The sequence below is a fragment of the Dromiciops gliroides genome, chromosome 3 (assembly GCF_019393635.1).
Source record: "Dromiciops gliroides isolate mDroGli1 chromosome 3, mDroGli1.pri, whole genome shotgun sequence".
Lineage (NCBI taxonomy): Eukaryota > Metazoa > Chordata > Mammalia > Microbiotheria > Microbiotheriidae > Dromiciops > Dromiciops gliroides.
The window spans coordinates 505,737,808-505,756,158 of NC_057863.1; the positions used below are offsets into that span (position 1 = coordinate 505,737,808).

Sequence of the window (18,351 nt, forward strand, 5' to 3'; positions counted from 1 at the left end):
AAATCAGTCTAGCCTGGGGTTTGTAATTTTTTTGTGCCATCACCCTCCATTGGCAGTCAGATAAAACTTATGGATTCCTTCTTGGAATAATGTTTTTAAATACATAAAATACAATGTATAGGTTTATGAAGAAGCCAATTATATTAGCTTATATAAAATACATATGGCAATATATAAATATACATATTATATTTTATATGGCAACATATAGAAATATATATACACATATATTTTTTTAAAAGTTCACAGACCTCAAGTTAAGAACCTCTATTCTAGAAAAATAGGTCAGAGCCAGATTTTGAGGGGATTTAAGTGGCAAACAGGAGAGTTTATATTTTATATTAGAAGCAATAGGGAACCACCAAAGCTTCTTGATCAAGAGAATGCCATGTCAGACTTGTGTTTTAAAACTATCAATTTGGTATCTATGTTAGGGATAGATTTGGGGGAGAGACTAGATGAAGGGAGACCAATTAGAAGGCTGTTGGAGAAAGGGGAAGGGGAAAATGATAAAAAGCCTTTGACTAGAGTGATTACCATGTGAGGGGAGAGAAGGGAACAAGATATGAAAAGTATCCTGGAGGTAAAATTGACAAGATTTAACACCTGCTTGGCTATGGGGGAAGGGAAGACTTTAGGGGAATGAAGAGTCAGGGATGACTCTAAGATTTCCAAACTTGATGACTAGAAATATGGTGGGACCTCTGATAGAAACAGAAATGTTGTAGAAAGATAATGCATTCTCTTTTGGATATATTCAGTTTAAGGTAACAATAGGATCTCTAGTGGGTAATGTGGAACTGGGGCTCAGGACAGAGATGAAGGCTGAAAATGTAGATGTGGAGAGGTGATAATTCAATCCACTGGAACAAATGAGATCACTAAAATCATTAAAATTAAAATAATTTTTAAAATACTGGAATGGTACAGTTATCATAATTGTGGCAAGGAAAAAGTTATCTAGTTAATGAAGAGGTTATAGGAGACAAAATATATTGATTTAATTGTATTACAATAGTGTCACACAACAAAAATGCATACAGAATAAAAAGAAACAAATGGAAAAAACTCAGTCATATAAATAATGTTGATAAAAATTTACAAACCAAGAACAATAAGGGATTTAGACGATTTTATGAATACCATCCTATAGAAAAATGATCAAAGGAAACAAATGGTGGTTTCTTCTAAATTTTGACATTTTATCAATAATAACTATTATATCAGCTGATTAAAAATCTGTTAAACATTTGAATGGATCTAAGAATAGTCAAGCTGTGATGTCTGAGGCAACTTGGGGTAAAAATGATGCTCTTTCTACGTTCATCACTCTTTCCAAGTGAACTCCTTATTTTTCCTTTTCCTTTTCTTTTTTCTTTCCCTGATCTTTCAGTTATTTACTTTTTTCTTTTTAATCTCTCCCCTACTATATATTTCTTTAACCAACAACACCCACTGCTCACCTCCAGGGGTGACAGTACCTAAGAACTTGTTCACCTTCAACTTTCCCCCTCATTTACCCAGTTGTCGAACTGATTCCTGCAACCACTCCTCCTAGCAACATCATTTGTAACTTTTTAAGACAGTCTTCTTAGTTATATCCTAACCTTTGAAAAAAAATCTTTTGTAAAGAATCAGGAACAATGGGTGATAGTTGCAGAGGCAAATTTGGGCATGATGTAAGAAAAAACTGCCCAAGAAGTATAACTGTGCCAGAGTGGCAATCTTGGGAAGGAGTGGAGTTCCCCATCACTTGCCATCTAGCAAAGACAAGTGGATGACCATTTGTCACACGTTGCCATTGCCTTTTATTCTTTTTGCCCTTCCAATAAGAAGGAAAATGATAGTGCATAAAGGTAGTCAGTGGTGTTGTTAGTGATGTAAGGGAAAGAACACAGCACTGGACGTCAGAGACCTGGTTGTGAGTCTTGGCTCTGTAAATTTACTAGATTTGTGACCACCAGTAAAATCAATGAACTTCTCTGAGCTTCAGCTTCCTTTCCTATGAAGTTCGGACTTCTGCTTAAGATTTTTGTCGAGAGTGGAAAAAGTTTAAGAAGCTCTCAACTAGATAATAGTCTCCAAGGCCCCTTCCAGCACTGTGATTATAGCTATTATTAGAAGGTCATACAATTCCAGCAAACTAATATGTGTTCAGGGGTGAGTAATATGTTAATTTATTACCAGAGGTCACAAACTCTGTCATAAAGCGGACATTCTTTTAATCACCACATATAAGTATGAAAAAGTATAAATGTTATACAATTTCTTCCAGAATCAAGTCTGATTTATGCAAAGAATGACATTGGAAAAGGTTTGTCAGCAGTGAAGAACCCTGTTGGCCTCCCAATTCATAGTTCTCCAAGGTCAATCATCCAATTTATCAATCAACAAGCATTCTTCATTAAACTCCTGCAAGGTACCAGGCACTGTGGTAGGTGTTGAGGATCCACTGGACACAAATCAAACTCCCTTCTCTTGACAGCCCTAAATCCACTTTCTGCGGAGACACGCCATTCATTCACTGTCCTTCACCTCCTCTGCAGGGATGCTCTCCCCGGGTCCCAGGGTTGCTTTAGCCTTTGCACCCCGGGGCCAGCGCAGAGGAGGGGTGGGGACTTAAGACAGTGCGGAGAGGGGTGGGGTTAGTTTGGAGAGATCCTGGACCTCCCTCCCCTTCCCTCCCCTCTTCTGGCCGAGGACTGAGGCCCTTAGTGTTTGAGGAGGGGGTGATATCGAGAATCCCGTCCTCCCTACTGCGCTCCAGACGCCGCCTTCGCTCCCAGCCCCTCTCCAGGCTTCTACCCCGTCACCACTCTCCCGTCTCCCCCCGCCCCCAGGCCAGGGGAGCGAGTTCAAGAGCCAGGTCGAGCTAGAGGAAGGTGTGTCCGCTCCACTCCCCCTTTCCCCCCGCCCGAGTCCCTGCAGTAGGCGCGCGAGCGAAAGCATCCAACCCTCCCGCCCGCGAGTTCCTAAGAGAACAGCGGGTAGCTCCAGAAACCGCGGCGGCCGGATGTGGGGGCGCGTCACTTCCGGGCGGTGCAGCAGCGGCCGCTCGGAAGATGGCTGCGCCCTGTGGCTCGGAGCTGCCCACCGACTCGCCGCTGAAGATCCCGAAGATGGAGGTGCTGTCCCCGGCCTCTCCGGGCGGCCTGAGTGATGGGAACCCATCCCTGTCCGACCCTTCCACGCCCAGCGGCGCCTCTCCGCTTGGGCCCGGCAGCGCGGCTGGCTCGGGGGCAGCTACGGCGGCGGCTGGGGCCGGGGGACTGGGGCTGGGGGCCCGCAGCGCTGCCTCGTCCTCTGTCTCTTTTTCCCCCGGCGGCGGCGGGGCCGCAGCCGCTGCAGCCGCTGCCTGCCGGGGCATGTCGTGGACCCCGGCCGAGACCAACGCGCTGATAGCTGTGTGGGGCAACGAGCGGCTGGTGGAGGCGCGGTACCAGCAGCTGGAGGGAGCCGGCACGGTGTTCGGCAGCAAGGCCCCCGGGCCAGCCATGTACGAGCGCGTGTCCCGGGCCCTGGCCGAGCTGGGCTACGAGCGGACCCCGTCCCAGTGCCGGGAGCGCATCAAGGTAACCGGCCGCCCGGCCCGGGGCAGCGAACCAGATACACTGAGAGAAGGCGGGGAAGCCGGCCTCGGGGGGGGCGGGGGCTGGAGCTGGGCTGTCCGCGGAGCTTCCCTCCGGGGCCTGGGGGGGAGGCGGTTCGTATCCCCTCCGCCTTTCTCCTCTCCCCTTGGGGAGGGGGCTTTTTCTGGGGGCCCGCCAGGCCTCGGGTCTTCTGGGTGTGAACTTAAATGGCCCTACCGCCGCCGCCCCCTCTTTCTTGCCAGTTTGGATGCTCCTGCTCTCCGAAGTTGGTGGTTTTTCATTGTGTGTTGAGCCGCGGTCCTCGCGCTGCAGGCGCCTCTCTCCCCCTAGCCCCGGGGCCCCTCGCTTTGTTCCATACTGAGGGGCTCCCAGGGTCGGAGGCGGGGTTGGGGAAAGGGAGAGGAGGGGGGAGATGAGCTCCCACTCTGGGTTTCCCAGTGAGTGGCGGAGCCACATTCACAAAAAGAGCTCTCTAGGACTGCTGGCCTTTGTGTCAGTTGCAGTACCTCCAACTTGAGCTGCTAGCGGGGCTAGTAGGATTCCAGATGCCTTGGAAAGAGCTGCTGGCAGCCCAATCTTGTATTGTTACCGTGGCAAGTTAGTCGGTACAAAGACATCCAGACTTGGAATTTGGAAGGATGTGGAGTGAGAATATTGTTCCCTTGGCTTGAGACTTTCTAACGTTTCTGATCAGGCTCCTTTATGAAAAGCCATCCTTTTCCTCCTTTAGGTAGATACTGAGGTATATTTGTAGTAAGAGGCAAAAAGCCTCAAGGGTCTTGAATTTCTACTCACTTAGTCATCTTAATGTTTAGGTACTTTTAATTCGACCAGAAGTTTCACGTTTTGTGAAGCCTTTTTTTTTTAAACAAAAACAAAAACTTATTTGCAGTTTTTAAATGTAGTGGCCCCAGTTTTATTGATATTGAGTTGTATTTTAGTTGAATCAATTTGTGACTACAAACCTATAGTGCTCACCAGAGTTAAGATTTAGATGAGGATCCATATTTCTCCCAAGCTTCACCTAATAAAGGCTTTCTGTTAATCTAGGGATGGTACCTATTTAAACCCCAAGTTCAATAAAACTCAACATTTATGAACATATTGAGGCGGTTTTTCTCTTGTGTGTATTATTTGTATGTGGTTTTAAAGACAATGATTGTTCTTTTTGAATTAGGTTTTTTTTTTGAAGGCTGCTAATCTGATGGATTTAGAAAAATATAATTTAGAAAATTTTGGCCATGACCAAAACTAAAGGTATTTCACATGTATCAAATAGTGTTCTGGGACTCTGCCAGTTCTTTTATTTTAAGTTGATTTTATTTGTACTATCTTCGACTTTATTTTAAAGTCTTTTACTTAAGTTCTGTAAAGTATTTACCATGTTCTGGACACTGTGCTGGCTGCTGGGAATACAGAGATTAAAAGCAACATAATCCCTCCCCAGCCCTCAAGGAATTTACATTTTACTTTATCCACCCCAGCTGAGCCCAAATTAGTAGAGGGGGTGTGAGGTGGGGGGAGGGAAAGCAAAGGAATGATCAAAGATTCAGTAGGAAAATTTGAGGAAGGAGACATCATTATTCCTATTGTAAGAAATTTGAACTGCTGTTACTAAACCTAATGAACAGTAATAAGCCTTTATCAGTATTTGATTCAGTTCAGTTAATGGTCAAGGTCATTGAAGTTAGAAATTTGGGGAAATATCCCTAGTCTTAACTTTTTCAACAGAATTAATAAATCACTGTCAATGATGTGCAATATACCATTTTCTAATTTAGGTTTGCCATAGGCATACACCCATATCCTAAAATCTGATCTACCTGAACTCTTTCGTAGGGGAATTCCAAAACTCAGAAAATTGTTGAGTCTGCTGTGCCATCAGTGAATCTACCCAACATGGGCAACTCCACTCTAAATCTAGCCTCTGAAATAACCAAATATCATTCAATCAGTTTGCTCCACTGTCCCACTCAGAAAGAGATGAACTAGTAAAGGAAATTCCAAAGTCTTAATAACTTGTTTTAAAAAGATATATTTATCCATGCGAATAAGAATGGCCAAGGTGTCCTTTCAAACACCTCATATCTAGGAGGTTATTAAAAAATAGACTTTTGTATCTGTTCTACTAAGATAATACTACTCCACTCCTTTGAAGTTCTGTTCTGATGTGGTTCTAGGGTCCAGAAAGCTAAGCTAGTATAACACAAATTCTTATAGGTTCTGCCAAGCTGGGCAGACTTTGGAATATGGCAGTGCTTTACAGACTAAATATGTATTATCCTAGAACTAACCTAGCCAGATTTTAAAATTAGGTTTAGTTAGATTAATTGCTTTAGTCTCAGCAACTCTTGAAGACCATCTACTAAACAAAGGGTTTGGGAACTCCGTGGAGGGAATTATACCGAAGGAAAACAGATCTTTGAAGTATTGGAATAATACTACTCCACTTGGCAACAATTCCCAAGTTGAGTTAGTGTAGTTGAACTGCCTCTCTTAATTACTTTGCTTTAAAAAAAGGGAGGAAAAAGATCTCGACTTCATTTGTATTTCCATCGACTTTACTGACTAAAGACTGAAAAGAGAACTTTGATAAGCTTGAGCTATACTCTCAGGACAGTATTCATTTGTAAATTTCAAAAACAAACCCCCATCCCTCCCAAACCCTGAAAATCCATTCAGAAATAAATTCATCTTGTAAGGGCCTTTTAAGGGGAGTGATAGATTCAGCAAACTACGCTTTTAAATTTTGATACAAGTAAATGGCTGCAACCAAATATGGAAAATAAAGTACTCTTTTCGTGGATTAGAGTGGTTGGCTTAACTGAGAACTTAATATCTGTTAAAAGTTTGATGAAAGAGAAATTTGTATAGGGCAGAAACAAAATTGGATTAATATAATTACTGTAAATTGCAATGGAGAGATTATTTTTCCAACCAATGTAAAATTCATACCTAGTCAGGTAGGGTGAATTTGTCTATTTGATAATCTTTATTTCATCATACAAAATACAGACAGATATTGAGTTGTTCCCAGCTGGATGTGGCAAATCATTTTTAGTTTTTCCAAGTAGTCTACTGTTCTATTTCAAGGACAGACTGAATTTTGATCTAATGTAAATAGCTGGCTATTGCTTCATGGATCATAGCTATTAATCTTTTAAAAATTATTATAAACTTAATTGCCACCCATTACAAATAATTGAATAATGCACAAGTATCTTACATAAAACTCTTAGAATTTTATAAAGTAGAAACAAATAAATACAAGCCAGCAAAAATATGTCCTGCTTATGTTTTTTTTCCAGTTCCATTTGAAGTTCCACTAGCTTCGTTTTTGTCTTTTTATAACATTATAGTCAATAATTGTAGTTCTGGTAATCTTGCTATGCATCACTTCAAATAGATATTTCCATATTTCCTTACATTCTTCATATTTATCATTTATATAACACCTGTTCTATGATATAGCTTATTATCCTAATCTTGGTATGGAAATACTTCGCAATTTAACAAGATCTGAAAATACTTGTCCAAAAGATGAAAATGACTTTTTAGGTGGCTTAATCTTGAGTTCCTTCTTTTCTTGTTCTTTGCAAGCCCATATTCAAAACTTAAGTGACTCCATGATCCCATTGATATGGATGTTTTCTCAAACTGTGAAGGTTCTTATCCTATTCAGTTCTTATCCATGACCTCATGGAAAGACAGGCCACCACAGATGAGCTTCCCACCTTTCTGAACCCAATCTTCCTGTAGGTTTGTAAACATCCTTTGTGAAATAGTGTATACACATATTAGTGTGAGTGGTGTACAGCACTAGGGCTATGAACTTGTAATCTAATGAAATAAATACCTCCTTAGATGGAATATAAAATGGAATTTACTTTGTTCAGAGTATCTTCATTTGATCCTTATGAAGCCCTTCTGAGGTAGAAGACTTTCCTGTGTTCTTTCAGGTGAATTGAATTCTACCCTAGAGTAAATTTTACAATCTATTTGGGAAGATAAGATATACATGAAAAAGAAGAGTAACAATATTAGTTAATGAATTCCCAAGATGTCTTAAAAAAGTGCATGATTAATTTCCATTGAAGAGACTGACAGTAAAGGCTATTTTCAGAAAAGAAGAGATGTCACAGTTCATAGTATGTTAGCAGTACTTGGCTTTGACACTTTACCCAAGCTTTGAATTTCTAAAATCATTCACAATTGAGCCAGATGCTGCATTCACACTTCCAGTCAGTTAATCTGATGCACTGCAAAACTCATTCTCAAGTCCCATGTTTTTGGGCATTCTCCAAAAATTTGCCTCTTGGGAGTTGGCTTTATGTCCATGAAACAGATGTGTACTTCTAGCTTGCAACAAGATGCATGCAAGGTGAATGTATGACCTAAAAAACTTGTCTTTAATGGATCACTATTGTTTGGCTATTTAAGAACACTTAAAGATAAGGGGGTAGGGAACAAAAGATAAGGGTGTAGGATTTCTTCTTACCAGTCAAACTTAATAATTCTTAAGGATGATTTTTTGATTAATTAAAAATAATTATCACAATACCTAGAATAATTTTGTTGATTCAGCAGACAAATCACCATTTTGCTTTAATTTTAGCTATTGTACCTGACCAACCTTTTGTGAGAATCAGTGCCTTTTTTTTTTTTTTTTTTTTGGTAATCAAAGAAAGATGCTTAGGGCCAGATGGTGCTCTTGTCCTTGAGTATTTTAATAAAAGTATAGCCTCTTTGGGATTCTACAAAACCTTCTGCTTTTGATGAAAAGTTTTCCAAGAACTGTGAGGTACTATCAAGGTATATATGATTTAATCGAACTGGTTACCTCCACTAACATTTTTTTTGCTATTCTATTTCATTGAACCCGTTACATCACCTTAAAGGCTTGCCTGTTGATGAGTCTGAGAGACATGTGCCCAGAAAAAATAGACTATTTAAAATACTGTCTTATACCTTTTTTAAAGTTATTTTTTGGAACATAATCAAGAGTTTTTTCCATTTAGAAGTAAATTTACTTGGCAATCTATATAAGAGGACTGGTGCAGTATAGAAATAAATACATATGTGATCTAGTATACAAAAAATAAATTTGGGAAGGACATAGATTAGGAAATTATTTAAATTATAGAAGTAGTTTTCCTTTTACAAAATAATGTAACTCCTTATTTTTTGTGCCACAGACCCCTTTGAATCCTATGGAACCTTCTTAGAATGTTTTTAAATACACAAAATATAATACATAGGATTACAGAGGAAACCAATGATGTTGAAATAAAATCATCTTTTTAAAAAATATATATCACAGGTTGAGAATGCTTGCCTTAAATAATGTCCTTACTTGATTTAAAATCAATGAACAAAAATTCATATAATAATGCATCATTTATATAGCCTTGTATAATTTAAAAATACTTTAACATAAATTATCTCATTTGGTCTTTACAATATCTTTTTTAGGTAGATAGGTTATTATTCCAGTTTTTACATACAAAGAAATTAAGACTCATATTTAGTGATTTGTCCAAGGTCACATGACTTTTCAAGAACACATCCATTCTGTAAAACGATGACACATTATAGTTTTGCCTTCCCTGACCTGTTGTAGTCAGCAAAATGATATTAGTTAAGGGCAATTGAAAAAGTTTTCATGTTGGATCTGCTTTTTAGACCTAAATAAGAATTTGCCATCTACCATATTGTATAGAGGATCATTGTCATGTTCCCCATTGTTTATTACAGAACAAACACCATTTAGAAAGGAACTTGTAGACAATCAGTTTAAAATTTAGGCTTGACTTTGAAAGTCCAGGGAGCAGGAACTATTAATTATTAGTGCTAATTAGGTTGCCTATAAAATTGATCCAAAGATATCACCTTTAAACCAATCAACTCTATTTTGGAAGAGTAGATTATACAGACTTCTCACTTTTGTCAACTTTATCCATTTCCTTAACACTTTCCTTAGAAGATATAATAACTGAAATTTATATCTAGTCAGATGTTGGCTAATATGCTGTCACATTGACCTTTACTCATACTTCATAGATTTCTTAGAGCAACATGACATTGAGTATAAAAAGTTACTTTTCTAAGTTAAAAATGCAAATGCAAACACTTGCAAAAAAGTATAATGCTTAAAAGTACTAGGCTTTTGAATAAGTGGACTTTTAATTGGTTATCATATTTGCAGAGATGGTTTAATGTCATCCACATATGCTTCTACCATATGATAACTGCTGCAGTGATTTTTCTATTATGTATCAGAAATCGTTTACCAAAATGTTGACTTCTCCATGTAATGTCTGGCAAGCCCCTTTCCCTTTCTGGGCTTCAGTTTCTTCATCTGTAAAGTTAAAGTGTGGATTAGACTTGATAACCCCCTGCTTGGCAGCTTCTATGATCTCTGAAATTTAGTGAATTGGTTTTAATTTGTATATTTTTCAGTTTAGCTTCATCTCTATGTGTCTTAAGTTTTTCCTACATTACCTCAGTAACTGAAAGATGACCATTTCCTTGAATTAGTATAGTTTCCCCATTTGTAAAAGCGACTTCAATAAGATCCCACAGAAATGACATACATACTTCTCTCAGTCTCCCAAAAGCTTAATGTAGGGCTAAGCTATATTGCTTCCCAGTATCTGTTGTCACTGATTAGCTGATACTCCCACTATTAAACATTTTAATAGTTTATGTGTTTCTATCCCTTTGTGTAACAATAGTGTATTTAGAACTGTGAAATGACATTTTGTTCATTGAAAATGACCCTATTGGGGGGCAGCTAGGTGGCACAGTGGATAAAGCACTGGACCTGGATTCAGTTCAAATCTGACCTCAGACACTCGACACTTACTAGCTGTGTGACCCTGGGCAAGTCACTTAACCCCAGTTGCCTCACCAAAAAAAAAAAAAAAAGAAAGAAAAAAGAAAATGACCCTATAAAGCAGAAGTTTAACTACCCTTTCTTTTGCATACTTTATAATTACATATACATGGAGGCTTTATTATAAGTTGTATTTTAAAAATTCACTGTAGCATTTATATTTAACTCTTCCCATTTCTCTGACTTAAACCAAATGTCTTTTTAAATTGAACTTTGTGTGATCAGGAAAAATCGGTTTTGGTTAAAATTCGAACACCTGCAGATTCTTTCCCTTACAAGAGAAGACTTGAGTTGTGGTTCAAGGACACTGACAAATTGAAAAATGTCTTGTTCTTGATTTTGACCTTTCAGCTATGTATTTTGGTAGTTGGTGGGTTTGTGGGTTCAGGAAGACCTGTAATCAAATCTGACCGAAGACATTACTAGGCTCAGTGACCCTGGGCAGGTCATTTAACCTGGCAGATACTAGGTGTTTAATATATGGTTATTTATTAATTTATTGACTTAACCTCTTTTGCATCAGGTTTCCTTGACTGCAAAATAGGAAACATAATAGCTCCTAAGTTCAAAGAGTTGTTGAGGATCAAATTAGATAATATTTGTAAAAAAAAATGCTTAGCATAGTGTCTTCAACATGGTAGGAGCTATATAACTGCTTACTTTCATCCTTCCCCTCCCCTTTTCCCTATTTTAAAATGTCAGGAATTCATATACATAATTTAGAGTAACACAGAACACAATTTGAACTTTTTAAAAAAGATTACTTTATATCAATATTTAGAAAGTTCTTTGCACTAATTACCTTTATTATTCATAAGGCCTAGAAATTGGTCTTTTGTTTTTTGGGTATATCATGAAAAATCCCACTTTTCTGTGCTGAATTAAGCATAATGTACATTATTTTATCTAGTGAGTATTTCCTTCCACTATTTAGCAAACTCACTGTGTTGTAGGCCAACTGGCAGCTCTGTTCCAGCTTCTTACTATAAGTAAGCTTTGATCCTGGCTTTATCTCTTAGAATCTAGTAGGAGTGAGATGTGTGCATAGATAAATGTATTTCACTTTAGAATATAAATGACAAGTGTTCTAGTAGGAGGGCAAAGTGTTGTGGAATCAGATGCAAAAGAGATCATGTGGAATAAGGGAGATCAGGGCTGCCCCAAGTTTGCTGCTTATAACTTGTATCATCTTGAGCAAGTCATTTAACCTTTCTGAACCTTGGATTACTTGTGTGTGTGTTTTTTTTTTTAAAGAGAGGCAATTGTACTAGATGCTTTCTAAGGTCCCTTTATCCTGTGATCCTAAGTCAAGGTCTTTGTGCACCCTTCTTTTTAATCCTCTTGTCCAAGCCTTGAAAATCTCCCCAATGAAGATTTCCAAGTTTTCTAATGTAATTTCCTTGGTGTCAGGATCCTTGCTTGAATTATGAAAAACAACTCTTCACTAAAAATTATCTTTAATTCACAGCTGGCCAACTAGTGTTGGGGCCCCATTACCTTACTATAAAAACATAAGACAAAGTAAATTAAAAAACAAATGATTATTTAAATGAAAGAAGAAAAGTGATATTTACATCTTGGGTTGAAATCCCACTCTGACCATTATCTGTTGTAAACATTGTCTTTGTAGGTTAAAAAAAGTATTTTTAGTCAATGGCCAAGAATCACTAGCCAATACTGTAATGGTAGATCAATAGTGTTACATTTTTAGGTGCAGCTGATTGTCCAACATTTAGCAGAGAATGAGAGGCACTTAAATTTTAATGGTCTCCTTTTCTGTGTTTGCAGTGTTTTAGATAGTAATATTAGGTATGTTTTTAATAGATAGCAAATTTAGAATAGGAGCATTAACATTTCTTTGAGTATTACCAACTTATAGGGTATATCTGTGGAACAGAAGATACACATATAGTAATGTATTAGCATAATTATTCTAGTGTTTATATAAAGATTTAGCAACAGTGCTGAAAGTAGAGTGATATGGAAAATGATGTAGGAAGTTTGAGACCAGGTGGCAAAAGTCATCTTCTATTTCTTGACATAGCTACCTGTTAGTGATGTCTTTTGAAGTAACTGAAAGGTCCAATATGCCTCAGATGGTCGATTCATCTTTTCTCAGTGTATGTGATTGATCAAGGATTTCATCTTCCCAAATAACTCTTACTTTCCAAAGAATCCCTTAAATATTAACTCACTTCACTGCTGGTACTAAGTGGCCAAGAAATCCTAGTAATATGTATGTTTGAAACATTTCTTCAGTTTATGAAATGTATATTTTCTTATTCATTATTGCACCATGTATATTTTGTTGGGAATAAATCACAATGACAGTGCTGATGTATATATGGATACATGAGCTATTGTGATAATTTCATAGGTTCTGTAGCCTGTTCAGTTGGGAACCACTTCTGTGCTTTTTTACTTTTCTCCATCTTTTTCACCCAGCATCTCTGGCCTGTTTGAAAATGTTACATTAAGAAGGACATACGCTTTAGTCCTATTCCTTTCTGTATCTAATAATTCTCTTCATTTCTGTTGAAAATATATTCCATGATGCTTTATTTTCCTTTCTATTTTGTGCCTTGAAAGTATTGATGAAGTGCTCAAAAAATACCATGAAGTATTTTCTTCCTTATAAAACCTCTAATAAGTCTCTTCCCAAAATAGTTCAGTAGAAAGAACACAGGATTAGGAGTCAGAACCTAGATTTGAATGCCAGGTTCTCTACTTACCACCTTGTGTATATGAGAGAGACCTTGGGCAAATTACTTCACATTTCTGGGCCTCAGCTTTCTTTTCTAGAAAATGAAGTTTTTGGATTAGATTAGGGATTCTTAATTTGGGGACCTTGCACGTGTGTGTGTGTGTGTGTGTGTGTGTGTGTGTATACACATATGTATTTCAGTATAATTAGTTCCTTTGAAATTCTTTGTATTTTATGCCTTTAAAAAACATTCTAGGAAGGAATCTATAGGCTTCACCAGACCCCCTCTATGACACAAAAAAAGATTAAGAACCACTAGATTAGATGAACTTTAAGGTGTCTTTCAGTTCTAAATGCTGTGGTCCTATGATCATTGTTTCAGTAAGGTACATCAGAAGTTGAAGTGCATCCCTAATATCTTTTCTTATCTCCTTAAAAATAATGACAACTTGTGATTAGCTCTTGAGGCAACAGAGGATATTGTATTTTATAGTAGTCAAAATTCTCTTTTCCTCAAGTATTCTTTAAGCAGTCAGAATAGACAAAAACCTAATGCGTCCTGAAAACTACACCAGCACCACATTAAACCAGCTAGCTCAGGAGGAGGATTAGTCATTGAATTGTTATCAAAGCTGGCTCTGGAGATAGATGAACTGAATTCAAATCCTGCCTCTGGTGCCTACTACCTGTGCAGCTTGGGGCAAGTTCTCCCTGAACCTCAGATTCTTATCTGTAAAATAAGGGAAAGAATTAGATGGCCTTTTAGGCTTAGGAAACCTCTTCAAGTTCTAGATCTATGATCCTGTCAAACCTTTCTCTTATGAAGATTTTATGATAATTAAAAGAATAAATTGATATCTAGGAGTAATGGGTGTTATATCTCATGAAGATTGTGGTGACCAGTGAAAGAAACATTTAGAAATAGGAGTTGTAAGTGAATTTGCAGAGAGGCAGATTTAAACTTAGTATAAGAAAAACTTCCTTATAATTAGTGACATGGGTTGCCTCTGCACATAGTAGGTTTCTTCTTAGTAGAGATTTTAAGCAGACGGTATAGTCACTTATAGGGAATCTTATAGAGGAGATTTTGGGTCAGTTGTGAATTGGACTAGATGGACTCTGAGGTCCCATCTTATAGAGGAGATTTTGGGTCAGTTGTGAATTGGACTAGATGGACTCTGAGGTCCCTTCCACCTTTGTGAATAAGGCAGTGTATGCTGCCTGAATCATTTCAGTTCTGGACAGTGTTCTATAGTTACTAAGGTTATAAAACCTTTTGACAATGGTTGTCATTTTTCTACCTGATCGTACAAAATCCAGGGGTGGAAATCAGCTGATTCCTTCTTCATCTTTATAGTAAGGATAGCTATTTTATCTTTTTTAATTCCTTAACCCATATTTCAAATATGAGAAGCAACTAGGTTTGAATGACTGGATGATGACTTATTGGAGACTGTTGTAGGGATTAGATTACATGACCTTTAAAGTCTCTTCTGACTTTGAAATTCTATGATTCTACATAGAGCCATAGAACCATCCCTTACAGGTTAATAACCTTCTTGGAATTAAAATACAGTAGTACTTGACTGCTAAGGAAACTGTTATCAAAGATTATAGGTAGGTACTGTCTAAACAGTCTTCTTTGTCACTTTTTGCTTTGAGGAAATGAATTTATTTACTTGTAACACCTATACCTATTTTTTTCTACTGCTTTTCATAAGAGGTATTAGGGAGCTCTTATCTCAGATTTCTGTATTATAGTATGACAACAATAGTGTAGCAGAACAGAGATACCCATTTTGAATTTAGCCAGGTACAGACCAAGTTGACTGTAGTCAGTCTAAGAAAATTTTCTGCTAATAATCACTTTCATTTCTTAATCTAGAAAAATTCTATTTCTTCCCTCTCTTAATCTTCCCTTAATTTAAAATTAGCCTCTAAGGAACTTTTTAAAATCCTTAAATATTTTTAAAAAATTTATTCTATGGAATTTAAAAAAAATCCACAGTCATGATTTAGCTATTAAACATGATGTCATCTTTTAATACAAGCCCAAGTCCTTTTGGGGAAGTCTCTACTTGATGTAATTGGAGCCTGTGTTACAATCAGAAATTTTCTTATCCCTCTTCCTCCCCTGGAAAGGGTTTTAAAAAATATATATTGTGAATTTGCATAGTAAAAGAGAAATTTGGCAACTCTTACAGCCTTTGCAGCTGCAAAATCCACCAGTTCCCAGACATCAACAGCCCACAGGAATTTATCTGGGAGACAACCCGGGCTCTCCCTCAGGGTGTGGAGGCCTGGGCATCATGGCGATGGAGACCTTTGTGAAAGATATCAAGCCCAGGACTTAAGAACCTGAATCTCATCTTCATTGTGCTAGAGACAGGCCGAGTGACCAAGACAAAAGACATGAGGTGAGGATCTGCAAAGTAGCAGACAAAACAGGTAGCATCAATATATCTGTTTGGGATGATGTTGACAACCTCATCCATCCTGGGGACATTATTCGACTCGCCAAAGGGTATGCTTCAGTTTTAAAGGCTTTCTGACTCTCTACACACTGGCCATGGGGGTGATGTACAGAAGATTGGAGAATTCTGTATGGTTTATTCTGAGGGCCCCAGCTTCAGCAAGCCAGACCCCAAGTACAGTGCCCAGCAGCTCCCCAGCAAGATGATACAGAACAACAACACCTGTCACTTCCCAGCCTCCAGCTGGCTTTCCTGCAGCCTCTCCAGCCTCTGAGAGTCAAAATGGGAATGGCCTAACCACCCCCCTCCCCACCCTGGCCCAGTCAGTGGCCCCCATCCACCCCTTGTCTTCCTTCACCCCACCAGCATCCGAATCACTGGAAGTCAGCCTAGCCACAATCTGCTTTTGCTGGCACTCCAAGCCCCTCCTCCGACCCTCTCAGCAATGCAAAGAAATCTGGATGAGCAGCAAGAGATAGGGAGACACCTTTCCTTCTCCCTCACGGAGGACCACCCTCTTATATGTTTCCCCACTAAGAACAAAGACCGACTCTTTGGAGCTAGCTGTGTATATGGTGGTATATTTTAGCCCTGAGCCTTCTGGGATGACATATGAGGGAGGATGGTATTCTACCCCCTTATTTCCTAAATTGAGCCCCCTTGCTCAAGTGAGAATAATTTGTCTCCCTTTCCTTCACTCTGTACACTCTAAATCTTTTCTACCATTTTTAGAAACCAAGCTTGGAGTGAACTTGAGTGTGTGATAAAGGAGACTGACCTCTGCTCTCCCCTGATAAATATTTTCACCCTGAGTGGGAAAATGGAATTTAGCTGGCTTTGATTAAATTTACTTATACAACCCCTCACCTATTCTTCTGACCATATCCAGTCTTTGCTTATCACTGCCTAAACTACTAGTCTAGGAGGACAGATATCTATCTGCATCAATTCCCTGAAGCGATTCCGTATCACTAGGATTAAAACCCTGTTTGTTGTACTGAAATTGGAAGACAAATTAAGGCTTTACCTTTGTAACTGTTTAGGAAGGTAAACAAAATAAATTTAAATTTGTTTATCGCTGTAGAAGAAAGATGTTTGTGACCTTACTATGCATTGTATGTTAGGTCATTCCTAAATACTTCACTATTCTGAATATCCTTACAGGTAATTTATCCAAAATAAGAATTGAATATTGAAGTCAGATAACTGATGACATGTTATAATGGATAAATCATGAAGCCACATAATGAACCATTTTGGCAATAACATTTAATTGGTGCAACAGGAAAAAAAAATCTTTCCGAGTAGATATTTCTATACCTATAAGTTATGAAAATGTTTTGCATTAAATCATACTATACACTTCTACTAGTAAATTTTTTTTTCATTCTGCCAGAGAACAAGAGAATTTTGGCTTTGTCCGTATATGCTGTTCATTCTGCGCAGTCTGCTGATAGGACTCAGTATGTAAATTGACCCCAAACTGACTCAAGATTTAGAATCCCCCATGAGTACTGTGATATTGGGTCTTTTCATTTGTATAAGGCATTTTAGTATGAAGGCCTATTGGGCCTCTTGCCCACATAACTATACTGTTTTTCTGTTACAAAGCAGTAAGATCTAGGTGATTTAAAGAGAGGAAAGGAAGAACCAACAGTTTGTTGCTTTTACACACACACACACACACACACACACACCTTTTTACATTTTAGTCAGTAACTTGACATGTTGTGATGTGTTCAAAGAGTCCAGAAACTACATTGTTTTTTCCTCATAATGCAGTTTTATGCTCAAATAAATGACAGAATGCCATAGAGGTGATTGTCAGTTTTGCAACATTAGACATATAACCACATTGAAAATGTAGGGGGAGGAGGGCAAAACTTGGGACCTTAGTAAACCTTTTGCCAGTATGGATAGATTTTGATGTTGAGTTGCTGATCATTAGGTAGACCTCCAACAAAATGTGTGAAATAAATTGCCAGAATTTTGTACCCTGTATTCTTTTCATCTTTCTTGCCCATATTGAAATAAGTTTGTTTTCCCTTAACAGCTACTAATTGAAATCTTTCTTTTGCTAACTTTGGGGATCACACTGAGAAAATGTGATGAAGAAAGACTATTTTAGTATGACCGAAAACAATAAACATTTTTAAAAAGATAGTTCTTACAAACAACTAACCATGCAGTGGGTGGTTAGTTTTTAACCTCTTTTTGGAAAGGTCCTCACTCTTAGTTTTTATGAAAGTTAATCAGCTGACATTGTAAGAACCAGTGACCTTAGTCTAAAGCTAGGGAAACCATCTAAAAATGACACATGATTACCTGGTGCCTTTAAGAGTTACAGCTATTTTAGCCTTAGGTATTTCTTTGGTTCATAGAAAATAAATTCCTGAATATTTTCCCTGAGGTTGATTTTTCCTGATTCTAATGAAGTACAGGATCCATGTGATTTATAAGGATTTGTTTACAAATAAAATGTATTATATTTTTAATCATTTGGCCAAAAATAGGGAAACCACATGGATAATTTTTAATTGGCAAAGGATTTTAAGATAAAGTATACCTAACCTCCATCTAGTGTTGGTAGTTTTATAACTACCATTGAAAGCTTGTTTCACTGCTGGTTTATTTTTAAATTTTTATTTTTTTAAATAAGCGTTTCTTGCTATTGCAACTCAGCTTTCC

General features: G+C 38.0%; 1 protein-coding gene across 15 annotated transcripts in view; it reads left to right on the forward strand.

Annotated features, from left to right (window-relative positions):
- Positions 1–18,351, forward strand: part of MSANTD2 (Myb/SANT DNA binding domain containing 2) — a 79,699-nt gene that overhangs the window by 49,759 nt on the left and 11,589 nt on the right. For 3 of the 15 annotated variants that reach the window (XR_006355595.1, XR_006355597.1, XR_006355596.1), the window contains exons 1-2: positions 2,973–3,572; positions 15,394–15,606. The exons of 3 other annotated variants lie outside the window; for them this stretch is intronic. Coding sequence is in view for 5 of the 12 variants with exons in the window: in XM_043993090.1 (XP_043849025.1) it covers positions 3,063–3,572 (510 nt within the window). In the remaining 7 variants the exon portion in view is untranslated. Of the gene's footprint in view, positions 1–2,969; positions 3,573–15,393; positions 15,607–18,351 lie in introns of those variants that run through there. 9 more of the 15 variants (XR_006355598.1, XM_043993090.1, XR_006355599.1 and 6 more) reach the window with 6 other exon arrangements.